Here is a 13,996-nt window from a genome sequence, read left to right on the forward strand (position 1 = left end):
TCACTCCTCAATCATTAAAAAGTATATTTTTAAGATTAATAAAGATTATTTTGATCAATAATCGTCTCAATTTTGATTATAAAATAATCTACAAGAATTACTTAGCACCTATATTATTACAGATGAAATTATAATCGGGTAAGTTAGAAGTAATAGAATCAATTGAAGATAATTATTTTCGAATCCACTTGCTTTTTTTATTATTTTCCTTGAATGCTCCAAATTATCCCACATCACGCTTCTCTTCATAGTTCAATATTCTCAAAGTTTTCTCTATAATTTCTCTTGCGTTCTCGATCATATTCTATATAATGATTCCTAAATTTCCTAAATTATTTTTGATTTAACATAATTTTTCAGAAACTCTTCATGGATTTAATATTACATAACAAGGTCATGTGTTACTGTAAATTTGATATCATCCACATGTTGATGGCAATAAAATCGACATAAAAAGTCAACAATGCAAACAAGGCAGCTGCTCCAATGAATTGGATCCTATTCAAAAATTAATTTGAAAAAGGTGACGAAATTCTCATAATAGTTTGTCAATTAATGACGTTTATAGGCCATTGTTTCGCTGTCGGCATTGTTCAAATGGGAAGAATTGATGCTATTCCTGAAGTCATTCTGACAGTTTTAAATGAATCTCAATCCAGTCAAACAATACTGAAATTCAAGTTAAAACCACCTGTGATCAGTTCTGTCCCATATCTTTTGAAAACTACTGTTTGAATACTTTTCATATTGAACATTTAATTGCGTTTCAATTTGGGAAATAAGCGTCTGCACTAAAGTATAAAACGCAGGATCTCTCCTCAATATTCACCACAGCAGTTCATCGCCAAGTTTCCAAAGTTGTGTATCAAAAGTTTGAGAGGGTAGAACCGGTGAGTAGGCTACTGAAATCCCGTTTTATGCTATTTATTCTATTTTCAGTTCCATTGGAATCATTCTAGGTATTTGGGTAGGATGAAACAATTTTATCAAGCTTGTGTAGCATTTGATGAGTGTTGGATCATTCTTTCCAGGATATTTAGTATGAATTTTTCATCAATTATTAATCTTGTGTTTTGAGATAGGTGTGGATAGCGATTAATAATACTCAACAGTAAGTGCTAGTTGCACAACAGCCGGTTAAATTTTAACCGTGATTAATTCCAGGAGAACCAATTAGAGAAGCTGTCTTTTCAAAAACGCCTTCTCTGATTGGCTATCGTGAAATTAATCACGGTTAAAATTTAACCGGCTGTTGTGCAACCGGGCCTGAGCACTACCTCCGTTTACGGCGGTAGTGGCCTGAGGCTAGCTACACACACATCGATATTTTTTGTTCTTACGATATTCTGCCGTCCTTATAAATTCTATTAGATTAAACAGATGATTTCAAACAGATGATGTTAGAGTTAAGTTCCGTTCAACCAGATAGAATTCATAAGGACGGCGAAATATCCTACGAACAAAAAATCGATTTGTGTGTGCAGGGCTGGAGAGTGATCAATTTATTGTATTATAATTGAAAAAGTTTCTTGGGATAGACTACAACAAAAATATGCTGTGAATAAAGAAAAATTTTGGAAGAGTAGACTTTAATTTTGTGTACATCCTTCTTCAAATAAGGTTAGTGCTGAATATGCTTCTCAATTGAAGCTCGAATATAGTCTGAATAATCATTTTAATTTTTCCAGACTTGAAGAATGAAGTTGATTCCACTAATTTCCATGGTCATTTACATAGGATTACTTTCGGTAAGTTTCCAAAACTAAGGTAACTTGTTTTGCCTGATTAATTAGGTAACTTATGCCTGATTTAATTGAGGACTTCAGTGTCTGATAATGATCAAACGATGCAATATCCTTGAAATTCATTGAAAATCGTTAAGAAAGTTGAAAAAAATTGTTGCAGGTACGAGTTAAAAGTGAAGCAGGGCCTGAAGTAGACGATGAAACAATAGCTGCAAGAGGTGAGTTGATTAACATTGATCAACCATGAATTGAAGTAATAATCATTGGACATTTTTTGGTAAGAGCTATGACAAATAATTGATCAATTAAACAAGTCAAGTACCTACTAGTGTGATTAAAATTAGGGTGTTGATCGTGACAAAAAAATATGCACGACAAACAAAATGACAGTCACTGTCATCAATGTGAGTGAATAAATGATGTAGTTTCATGTTGTTCATAAATTCATATTCTGTTCTATATTCTTAAAACTGATAAACTCTATATTCACTAATAACTTTCAGCATTGCTCAAATGGTTATCTCTAGTGTTATTTAAAAGTGGATTTCACGATACAGTAGAAAAATCAGCATAAACCACATCACAATAATAATAATAATAATAATAATATAATAATAATAATAATAATAATAATAATAATAATAATAATAATAATAATAATAATAATAATTTCCCCCAAAGTGCTTACTTTACTCCCTGGAACATAATACTGAAGTGTCACTTTTTTGCTCTCGAGAGTAAAAAACAGGAAAACTCCATAGAGCGTAAAAGTGACTCCATTTAAATAACATGGGAAGCATCTCTATTTCAAAAACGTACATTCGGAATAGGTTAGAAGGTCTAAGCTCAGATGAGGGAGCATATATAGTAGTCATTAAACCAACTAAATTTAATACCTCAACCAGACATTAATTTGATCTATATATGAAATTTATGTTTGTATGCTAAAATTATTACAAACTTCATATCACTATATTACAGAAATGTATATTTTTTTTATTCCAAGTTATTCAAAATACCAGCCAACGAATATTCCTCATTAACTAATCAAATTTGAAACGGGAACTTCATCATAGCTGTAGTTGTGGCGGCCATTGTTGTTAAAACTTTTGCCGACAGATAGCACTGTCGGCGGAGAACTGTGATCACAAGCCAGCTGTTTCTGTTTACTTTTTAGATTATGTTGTAACACATTTTTTGGTCACATACGTTTCTAAAAATTATTTTATTTGCAGTTTTTATAAAAGAGTAGGTGGGGGAAAAATGTTGTGTATATCACGAGTGAAAAATGTTTTTTCTCCCTCAGAAAGATTGTTGCCCTCGGCTCCGCCTTGGGCTTCAAACTTTTCCCTCAGGGAGAAAGAACAGTACTTTTCACTCTAGATATACAAATAACTATTTACGTTATCTGGTGGAATAGTTGAAATCTGAATGAATACTTTTTACAGAACTTTTCAAGAAAATAGCTGGAAAGGATATTTATTCTACTGTTACTATCGAGAAAATCAAGGCTTATGAGAGTAATTATCACCTAAACTTGGATGGTGAGTATATTTTATTAAAGGTTCACATCTTCATTTCTTTTCTCTACATGTATAACTGAACGTTATGTTTTTCAAAATGATTGAAGTTATTGTTTTATTCAATCGACAATACCATGAAAAATTTAACCTCGAAATTGAATGGATTTATCTCTTACCGAATTTGAAATGATCTGTCCCAAAAATTTAAACTTTAGGCGCTCATATCTCGAAAATAAATGATCGGAAAAAAAAGGTTTCCTGAGAAAACTTTTTTATGTTGATAGCTTGATAGTAGCCTAAACAAATCGAAAAACTTTGAAAAATTCCACAAGTAAAATGTTCTTTCTACAACTGCGCGTATAAAAAGAATTTACATACTCAATTCTCCTCGTAATACAGCTTATTTCTGAGGAGAATCTACTTTTTCGCTCGATAACCATCCGCGCATGCGCAGTAGATTTACTTTATGCTCCCTTATCATTTGCGCATGCGCAGAAGAGTTTCTTTACGCTCCCTAATCAGCTGATTGTAAGCAGCTCGCCAAAAAGTCAGATCTGAACCTAAAAAGTCGGTAATTGTAACTCCGCCGATATAATTAATTTAACAGGTTTGGGCAGTTGTAGAAAAAATGTTGTAGAAAAAAATTCACGCATAATGCTTCTTTATCGCTCTTGCAAAATTATCAAGTGACGCAAAGCGAACTGTTTTGTGTGAGCGATAAAGTCGCGCATTACGCTCTTAATATATAAATAGCTTTTTTCAGCCTCAATCCTCTCTTACCAATTATTCCTCTCCAGGTCTGCATCCATAGTCCACGTCGCAAGGTAGTCGAATGTTGTTTGATATGCCGCATGATAGCTTGATTTTATTTATATCATTGTCTAGCGCACAAACTATGATTAATCTCTATTTCTCAAAGTCTAACTGTCTTGAAAATAAAGATAGAAGATTTTTGATTCCATATTAGATTTTAGCACAACCAATTTCCGTAAATATCTTAAAATAGGGGAGTTTTAGCGGTTGCTTTTGTACCGCTACTCTGTCGTCAAGGTCACTAAAAATGTGTTCAACTTGTAGTGCCTCATGCAACCCATTGGTCTGGCTCAAACAGAGAGTACCTATAAAATGAAATAGTGGGTAGGTTTGTGATTTTGTATTCAAATAAATGCAAAGTTTTTTATTCATTGTGATACATTCTGTGATTCATTTAAAGTATTATGTCAACTTTCAAAATTCAAAATCTTCAAATTCCTGGACCAAAAATCAAGTGACGAAGCAGTGTGTGATATCATAACCTCAACCTTTGGACAACATTAACTTCCATCTAGCTTCGAATTCCCATCTAGCTGTTTACCCTGTTGTCATTATGCAGTAGCGGAAGTCTTCGGGGTGATTTACAGCATTCAACTGAGATTTTCGTTTAATGATGATTAAACATCACCTTTTTATCAAAATTTTTAGAGAGAAATAGTACAAGCTCAGCCTAGTTTTTCCTTCAATGTCATAATTATAATTATTATGATTGAAGTATTTTGTACAATAAATGAATGAATTATATTCATAACATTTCATATTCTCTGGGTTCAAGTCGCGTCTAGCAACTGTCGAGGTATCATGTTTTAAATCATACCCATTATTACAAGCTCATTGCATTTCACCTACTGTTGCTGCATCAAATCGGTGGTGATGGAAACGAGGTTCCCATTATATGAATTCACCTCTCGAGATTTCCATTGAATGAATTCTCCTCTCAAGGTTTCCATTGAATGAATTCTTCTCTCAAGGTTTCCATTGAATGAATTCTTCTCTCAAGGTTTCCATTGAATGAATTCTTCTCTCAAGGTTTCCATTGAATGAATTCTTCTCTCAAGGTTTCCATTGAATGAATTTTCCTCTCAAGTTTCCATTGAATGAATTCTTCTCTCAAGGTTTCCATTGAATGGATTCTTCTCTCCAGATTTCCATTGAATGAATTTTCCTCTCAAGGTTTCCATTGAATGAATTTCCCTCTCAAGGTTTCCATTGAATGAATTTTCCTCTCAAGGTTTCCATTGAATGAATTCTTCTCTCAAGGTTTCCATTGAATGAATTCTTCTCTCAAGGTTTCCATTGAATGAATTCTTCTCTCAAGGTTTCCATTGAATGAATTTTCCTCTCAAGGTTTCCATTGAATGAATTCTTCTCTCAAGGTTTCCATTGAATGAATTCTTCTCTCAAGGTTTCCATTGAATGAATCTTCTCTCAAGGTTTCCATTGAATGAATTCCCTTCTCCCGTGGTTTCCATTGAATGAATTTTCTTCTCTCGAGGTTTCCATTGAATGAATTATTCTCTCAAGGTTTCCTGAGAAAACTTTTTTATGTTGATAGCTTGATAGTAGCCTAAACAAATCGAAAAACTTTGAAAAATTCCACAAGTAAAATGTTCTTTCTACAACTGCGCGTATAAAAAGAATTTACATACTCAATTCTCCTCATAATACAGCTTATTTCTGAGGAGAATCTACTTTTTCGCTCGATAACCATCCGCGCATGCGCAGTAGATTTACTTTATGCTCCCTTATCATTTGCGCATGCGCAGAAGAGTTTCTTTACGCTCCCTAATCAGCTGATTGTAAGCAGCTCGCCAAAAAGTCAGATCTGAACCTAAAAAGTCGGTAATTGTAACTCCGCCGATATAATTAATTTAACAGGTTTGGGCAGTTGTAGAAAAAATGTTGTAGAAAAAAATTCACGCATAATGCTTCTTTATCGCTCTTGCAAAATTATCAAGTGACGCGAAGCGAACTGTTTTGTGTGAGCGATAAAGTCGCGCATTACGCTCTTAATATATAAATAGCTTTTTTCAGCCTCAATCCTCTCTTACCAATTATTCCTCTCCAGGTCTGCATCCATAGTCCACGTCGCAAGGTAGTCGAATGTTGTTTGATATGCCGCATGATAGCTTGATTTTATTTATATCATTGTCTAGCGCACAAACTATGATTAATCTCTATTCCTCAAAGTCTAACTGTCTTGAAAATAAAGATAGAAGATTTTTGATTCCATATTAGATTTCAGCACAACCAATTTCCGTAAATATCTTAAAATAGGGGAGTTTTAGCGGTTGCTTTTGTACTGCTGCTCTGTCGTCAAGGTCACTAAAAATGTGTTCAACTTGTAGTGCCTCATGCAACCCATTGGTCTGGCTCAAACAGAGAGTACCTATAAAATGAAATAGTGGGTAGGTTTGTGATTTTGTATTCAAATAAGTGCAATCTTTCTCAAGTTTTTTATTCATTGTGATACATTCTGTGATTCATTTAAAGTATTATGTCAACTTTCAAAGTTCAAAATCTTCAAATCTTTATTCCTGGACCAAAAATCAAGTGACTAAGCAGTGTGTGATATCATAACCTCAACCTTTGTACAACATTAACTTCCATCTAGCTTCAAATTCCCATCTAGCTGTTTACCCTGTTGTCAATATGCAGTAGCGGAGGTCTTCGGGGTGATTTACAGCATTCAACTGAGATTTTCGTTTAATGATGATTAAACATCAACTTTTTATCAAAATTTTTAGAGAGAAATAGTACAGGCTCAGCCTAGTTTTTCCTTCAATGTCATAATTATAATTAGTATGATTGAAGTATTTTGTACAATAAATGAATCATTATATTCATAACATTTCATATTCTCTGGGTTCAAGTCGCGTCTAGAAAATGTTTTAAATCATTCCCATTATTACAAGCTCATTGCATTTCACCTACTGTTGCTGCATCGAATCGGTGGTGATGGAAACGAGGTTCCCATTATATGAATTCACCTGTTGAGATTTCCATTGAATGAATTCCCTTCTCCCGTGGTTTCCATTGGATGAATTATTCTCTCAAGGTTTCTATTGTATGAATTTCCCTCTCAAGGTTTCCATTGAATGAATTCTTCTCTCAAGGTTTCCATTGAATGAATTCTTCTCTCAAGGTTTCCATTAAATGAATTCTTCTCTCAAGGTTTCCATTGAATGAATTTTCCTCTCAAGGTTTCCATTGAATGAATTCCCTTCTCCCGTGGTTTCCATTGGATGAATTATTCTCTCAAGGTTTCTATTGTATGAATTTCCCTCTCAAGGTTTCCATTGAATGAATTCTTCTCTCAAGGTTTCCATTGAATGAATTCTTCTCTCAAGGTTTCCATTAAATGAATTCTTCTCTCAAGGTTTCCATTGAATGAATTCTCCTCTCAAGGTTTCCATTGAATGAATTTCTCTCTCAAGGTTTCCATTGAATGAATTCTCTCTCAAGGTTTCCATTGAATGAATTCTTCTCTCAAGGTTCACATTGAATGAATTCTTCTCTCAAGGTTTCCATTGAATGAATTCTTCTCTCAAGGTTTCCATTGAATGAATTCTTCTCTCCAGATTTCCATTGAATGATTCTTCTCTCGAGGTTTCCATTGGATGAATTATTCTCTTGGAGGTTTCCATTGAATGAATTTTCTCTCAAGGTTCCATTGAATGAATTCTTCTCTCGGAGGTTTCCATTGAATGAATTCTTCTCTCAAGATTTTAATTGAAAGAATTCTTCTCTCGACGTTTCTGTTGAATGAATTCTTCTCTCGAGGTTTCCATTGAATGAATTTTCTCTCAAGGTTTCCATTGAATGGATTCCTCTCTCGAGGTTTCCATTGAATGAATTCTTCTCTCGTGGTTTCCATTGAATGAATTCTACTCTCGAGGTTTCCATTGAATGAATTCCTCTCTCGAGGTTCCCATAGAATGAATTCTTCTCTTAAGGTTTCCATTGAATGAATTCTCCTATCAAGGTTTTCATTGTATGAATTTTCCTCTCAGGTTTCCATTGAATAAATTCTTCTCTCGAAGTTTTCATTGAATGGATTCCTCTCTCGAGGTTTCCATTGAATGAATTCTTCTCTCGTTGTTTCCATTGAATGAATTCTACTCTCAAGGTTTCCATTGAATGAATTCTTCTCTCAAGGTTTCCATTGAATGAATTTCCCTCTCAAGGTTTCCATTGAATGAATTCTTCTCTCCAGATTTCCATTGAAAGAATTCTTCTCCTGAGGTTCCTATTGGATGATATATAAGCCTCTTGAAGTCGAAGAGGGGGTGCAACAAAAAATAACTGTTTTGTAGGCCCACTCTTTCCAAAATCATATTATTTCAATTAAATTTAAATGATTGAAATGAATAATATATTTCATGTTTGCTCCCCATTCAGCAAAATTCAGAGAAGCCTTAATACATGCAATTAATGATAATGATGGAGAAGTTGGTGTAAAGAAATTCATACAAATAAGGCGGGAAAATTAGATTGCTGAATTATTGAATGCAATTGTTTCAACGCCGTTCCCACACAAACAGGTAAAAAACTTTCAATATTTTTTTACGAATAAGGATACTCTACTTTGCCTTGCAGAAATTCACTTGAAATAAATGTATTCAAGTATTCAACTGCATTTGGATATTTTGAGTATTGACTTAACTTAGATTTCTTCTTCTAAGGATGGATGCTGTGCTCACTGATGAGGCCAAGTTACACACTTAAATTTTAATTGTGAATAATCCCACGAGAACCAATCAGAGAAGCATTATTCATAAGAGAGCTTCTCTGATTGGTTCTTGTGAAATAATTCACGTTTAGAATTTAACCAGCTTTCATGCAACCGGCTTCATGATTGTGTCTTTTGTAGTGGGAGGATATGCCTTTTGAGATTAAGGGTTTGAACAAGTTTTCAGTTCCTAGTGGCTTTTGTACTGGAAAATTACAACTGTCAGCTGATCAGTTGATCACAAGAGCTACCGTACCATTTCAGCTGAATAACCGATTGCGCAGAGGTTTACCAACAATTACAATACATTTTTTTATTTGCCATGTTAAAGCATAACATGAGAGAACTCACAATAATTTCAAATTAACAATATAATATTAAATCAAATGAATTTTCTACCGTACCATTTCAGCTGAATAACCGATTGCGCAGAGGTTTACCAACAATTACAATACATTTTTTTATTTGCCATGTTGAAGCATAACATGAGAGAACTCACAATAATTTCAAATTAACAATATAATATTAAATCAAATGAATTTTCTACAGTAGAGAAATGAATATTGGAAACTTGCTGGTACAGCCGGCTAAGGAAACCTAAGCACCTGCTACGAGTTCACAACTAAAAAAAACCTTCAAATTTGTGGAGACAAATGAAGAAAGTTCTAATTCTTACTTCGGTTCTACCAAAGAGTGCAATTAATATTACAACACAATAATATCCTGGGGCCGGTTGCACAAAAGCCGATCAAATTTCAATTGTGATTAATTTCACGAGAACCAATCAGAATTTTGAAAAGAAGGCTACTCTTATAGGTTCTCCTGGAATTAATCACGGTTAAAATTTAGCCCGTTTTTGTGCAACCGGCTTTCAGGATTATTGGTTTAACTGGCCTACTCAGGCCTAAGCACCATCTATGTTGAATTCTAAACTACGATTACTTGTTGTTATTGTTGCATCCATTCAAATGTGATACATTCCGGGTTTAAACGAGCAGCTGGCCTATCTCCAAGATAGTGTATGGGTCTTAGCCTTAGGATTCTTAAGGTGCGTACAGATATATGCACCGCGAACATGAGCAATTCACTTTTAATCAGCTGACTATATCTGTATTTTTACAGAAACGGTAAGATATAGATATAAACAGCTTGGCATCAGCTGATTAAAAGTGAATTGCTCATGTTCGCAGCGCGTAAATCTGTACGCACCTTTAGGCTCAACTCACACTTACGCGACTCAGGTCGTGAAGAGACTCGACTCTAGTCGAGAGCATGTGTTTTGAAATGGCGACAGTCGCGGAGACTAGAATCGACTGGTCTGAGTGTCACCATTTGGAATCACATGCTCTCGACTAGAGTCGGGTCTATTTTCGAGCTGAGTCGCGTAAGTGAGACCTTACAGGCCTCTACTAGACATTTTCAATTCAGGGGTTATATTTGATGTTGATTTTTTCAAGGAATCAAGTTCAACGCAATTATTCAATTTATAGATGGATCATTTATTTCATTTCATTTATTCATAGACAATAGATACAATAAAGGCAAAAACAACAGGCATTCGCCCAAAACTGCTTTAAACCTTAATTTGAAATACACAGTCTAGAGGTTATGTAAATTATAACTTGATTCACACACTATTTTGAGTCCCAAAACTGTATGTACTACAATAGGCTAATATTGAATTTATCTGATTAATTAATTTCAAAATACAAATCCAAACATTCTTCCTTCACAATCACAAAAAAAATATTAAACATTTCACTTGAATCCACAAATTATACTCATGTTAAAATTCTAAACGTCAAAACATCATATATGCGTCATATCCATATGATTCATAAATTACATATTCCTTATTAATCTCTTTTCTGTATATGGGTACTTTTAATAAAAAAGTGTACTGAGATTTTAATTTTTCTTTCTATTTTTACATATTCCTTGTATATGCATATATGATTATTTATTTTGAATTACACCACTTTTAGAAAAGTACTACTGGTTAGCTCAAAACTGTTCCAATTCTAATTGATAGAACAGTCCAAATGTATTTGGACATATAAGAATCTAAGTAATGTTAAACTATAAAAGACACTGAACAGAATATACGACACAATCCAGTATATCATGATCAATATTTTTATTTGTTTTCATTTTTTTCCAGATATTTCCATCTTTCCATGTATATGTGAGCAGGTAAAATAATTTGAATTGATAAAATGTGATTCGAAGCATTGGAAATAAAACTTCGTTTATTGCAAGATCTATTCGTCTATTTTCTGATTCCTAGTAGAGTAGTTCTTCAAGATAAAATTGACTGGAAGTAAAAATAGGCCCAAAATCATAAAGTAGTCAAAAGGTATTGGTCCCAAAAAGTATTGGTCCCAAAGTTCCTAGAACCTAGTTACACATAGTCTACGTAGATTTTTGGACGTACGATTTTTTCCGTTCATATAAATTCTATTAGATTGAACAGATGATGTTTGTCGAGCTCCGTTTAATCTGGTAGAATTCATAAGGACGTCAAAAATCGTGCGACCAAGAATGATTGTGTGTATGGCTTTGGGATTAATTCTACTTCCATTTAATGTTATATTAAAATGATATATTAGTAGTTCTGTGAATAGTAGACCTCACGCAGTTTTCTCATCCACAAGTAGTATTTGATGTCACCTGTTCTAGTTGATTCAGTTTGATCACAATTCACAGTTGAATCATAATTTTTATCTCAAAAACTGTTATTTGTTTTCTCAAAGATCAAAAACTCACTCATGTTAATAAACTCAGTTCACGTTTGAATTTGTATCCCATATGATAATTTATCCTATGATTCCGTGATAATCTTTCATCTGATAAAAATATTTCTCAACTTTTTTGAAATAATTTTTTTTCAATCAAGAATATTATAATTTCTTCAGCATTATTTAGTTCATTAAATCATTTTTTATTTTACCTTCTATCACCTATTGAATTTGTTTTCCAAATGGGAGAATATTGATACTGATGGGCACGCATCATAAAAAATATTGAAACCACACTTTATAGAAATAGACATGGCAAGACATCTGTGTAATGCATGCAATAAGTAATCCACTTGTCAGCTGATTGATTATGAATAATTCTATACTCTGATTGATCCTATCTTCAAAGTAGATGATATAGTGATAATCAGAGTATGGAGTATCATTAAAATTCAAAATTTCAAAAAACCTTTTGTATACATCGACGCGCAGTTGGAAAAGGAACATTCCTGCCAAATTTCATCGAATTCTATCAACGTGTTTGGCCGTAATCGTGTTACATACAGACAGACAAAAGAATATCCTAGTTAAAACATAGACCTCCCTACATTCGGTCATAAATGTAGATATCCTCTATCTGACGGAGTTTATATTTCATGAGTTTGTACTGTACTAGAAGTTCTGTGAACAGTAGACCTCGCGCAGTTATAAACCACAGCCTCCTCTAATACTGTCCATCAGAGTTTATTATGCCCTGTGCTGTCGTGTCGGCAAGATATTGGTATGTAAACAACTAATGGCTGTTTGGGTTGTTGTATCGACAATTCTAATAATTTGTTGTGAACAACCATGCTACAATCATCAAAAGCTTACCAAGTTGAAAGCAGAGAAAAGTTTGGGAGAAAATACCATGCTACTTCGAGTTATCAATTGCATGCCTCATTGCATGGAATTGATAGTCAACACGACGGCTGATTTTTTACCAAGCTACAATGAGATACTATAATATTGCATGCAATTAATAAACTAACTCAACAGCTGATTTATGATGAATTATTTTATAGTCTGACTTTTACGGTAATATTGGCGTTCGAAGGAAACTCCTTTTTTTGTATTATCCTTAAAATGCAAAATTAAAAAAAAAACATATATGCGTTAAAAACATTTATGCATAAAAACATTTCATGCGTTGATGCAAAATTCATGAAGGAACATCCTTGTCAAATTTCATGAAAATCTATTACTGCGTTTCGCCGTGAATGCAGGGCATAAATTTAATATAAACATATATTCATTCTTAAGTTCCTGGATATTAGTGTGCAAGAATTACATATTTATATATTTTTATAATATTTAATGAAATACCGTTCTTTTTGTAGCGTATCATCCAACTTTGTAAAGAATAGAATGAAAATAACATATGAGTAAGGGGTAAGTACCGTCACCCACGGTAACTGATTTTTGAGAAAATCAATTAATGCTATTCATATCCACGAGAAAACCTCATACCAGGCAACAAATGTTCAGAAGAAGGTATAGAGGGAAATAGTTGGAGCACAATTTTTGAGTCCCATCAGCTCTGTTTGGGATAGTTGGGGATGAACGAATCAAACGTTCCCACCCCTAACCGCTGTGTCAATTGGTGGGGGTGGTTGAAGTTACCAATTTTTGGTTTTCCGCAGCTATCTCCAAAACTATGACTGTATCTTATGGATATGACCAATCTATACAAAATTTCCTACAAGTTTCATCTAAACCTTCATGCGAAATCACTATTTTGCTCAAGCAATAGAGTTGCGCTTTACGCTTTACACAGACCTGAATAGCTATTTTATAGAAAAGTTGCACAATTTGGAGCGTCAGGTTTTGGGAGGAGGGAAGGGGCTGAAGATGTAAAATCCCACTTTTTCCAAAATATCTTTCCAACTATGCGGTTTAGCGCATTATGAGTTCTGAGCAAAAATAATTGGCAAAAAATTTTAGTGTGGCGCACTCACACAACTTTCCTTGCCGTTATGGAAATTGATCACCTGACGCTACGGTAGTGTTACCGCGCATCTCAAGTCTACTATTCAAAGATTAGAGCCAGCTGGTGACAGGGTAATAACGCTGGAGACACACGAGGTCTGCTATCTCTTCATAGTGAATCATTTAATAGAATCAACAGTTGCCAATAGTTTGCAATTGTATAGTCACATTTTCTCGATTTTCGAGTTTATTTTTAATTTTAGGTGAAAATGTTACTGTACATTAATTGTAGAGATTCTCATGCTCAATCTATTCCACTCGAAATTTCTTGTCCAAATTGTATCTGAAGCTTGATAATTAAGAATCTAAAATCAAACTTTGCATAGATGGGGCGGAGCTCCTGAAATTTTTACAGATATGGGACTTATGGCAGTTGATAGAGCTTATCAATGACTATTCAAAATATGGATTTGATCG

General features: G+C 33.9%; 1 protein-coding gene across 2 annotated transcripts; it reads left to right on the forward strand.

Moving 5' to 3' along the window:
- The first annotated feature begins 698 nt into the window (after positions 1–698).
- LOC111050454 lies at positions 699–11,077 on the forward strand. 2 transcript variants are annotated; one of them, XM_039440189.1, is made up of 6 exons: positions 720–890; positions 1,689–1,748; positions 1,906–1,963; positions 3,194–3,289; positions 8,483–8,625; positions 10,975–11,073. In XM_039440189.1, the coding sequence occupies exons 2-5, from the start codon at positions 1,698–1,700 to the stop codon at positions 8,572–8,574; spliced, it is 297 nt and encodes a 98-aa protein (XP_039296123.1). In that variant the 5' UTR covers positions 720–890; positions 1,689–1,697; the 3' UTR covers positions 8,575–8,625; positions 10,975–11,073. The 2 variants fall into 2 exon arrangements, with proteins under 2 accessions (XP_039296124.1, XP_039296123.1); XM_039440190.1 differs by lacking the exon at positions 8,483–8,625 and having other exon boundaries at positions 699–890; positions 10,975–11,077.
- The last annotated feature ends 2,919 nt before the right edge of the window (positions 11,078–13,996 follow it).

This window comes from Nilaparvata lugens, chromosome 13 (assembly GCF_014356525.2).
Source record: "Nilaparvata lugens isolate BPH chromosome 13, ASM1435652v1, whole genome shotgun sequence".
Lineage (NCBI taxonomy): Eukaryota > Metazoa > Arthropoda > Insecta > Hemiptera > Delphacidae > Nilaparvata > Nilaparvata lugens.

What these genes read in the sequence shown, in the direction of transcription:
- LOC111050454 (XM_039440189.1), top strand. Translation starts at nt 1,698, where the DNA reads ATGAAGTTGATTCCACTAATTTCCATGGTCATTTACATAGGATTACTT. An exon ending in TTTACATAGGATTACTTTCG is followed by an intron (nt 1,749 to 1,905) that starts GTAAGTTTCCAA and finishes AAATTGTTGCAG; the next exon opens with GTACGAGTTAAAAGTGAAGC. An exon ending in TTATCACCTAAACTTGGATG is followed by an intron (nt 3,290 to 8,482) that starts GTGAGTATATTT and finishes CTCCCCATTCAG; the next exon opens with CAAAATTCAGAGAAGCCTTA.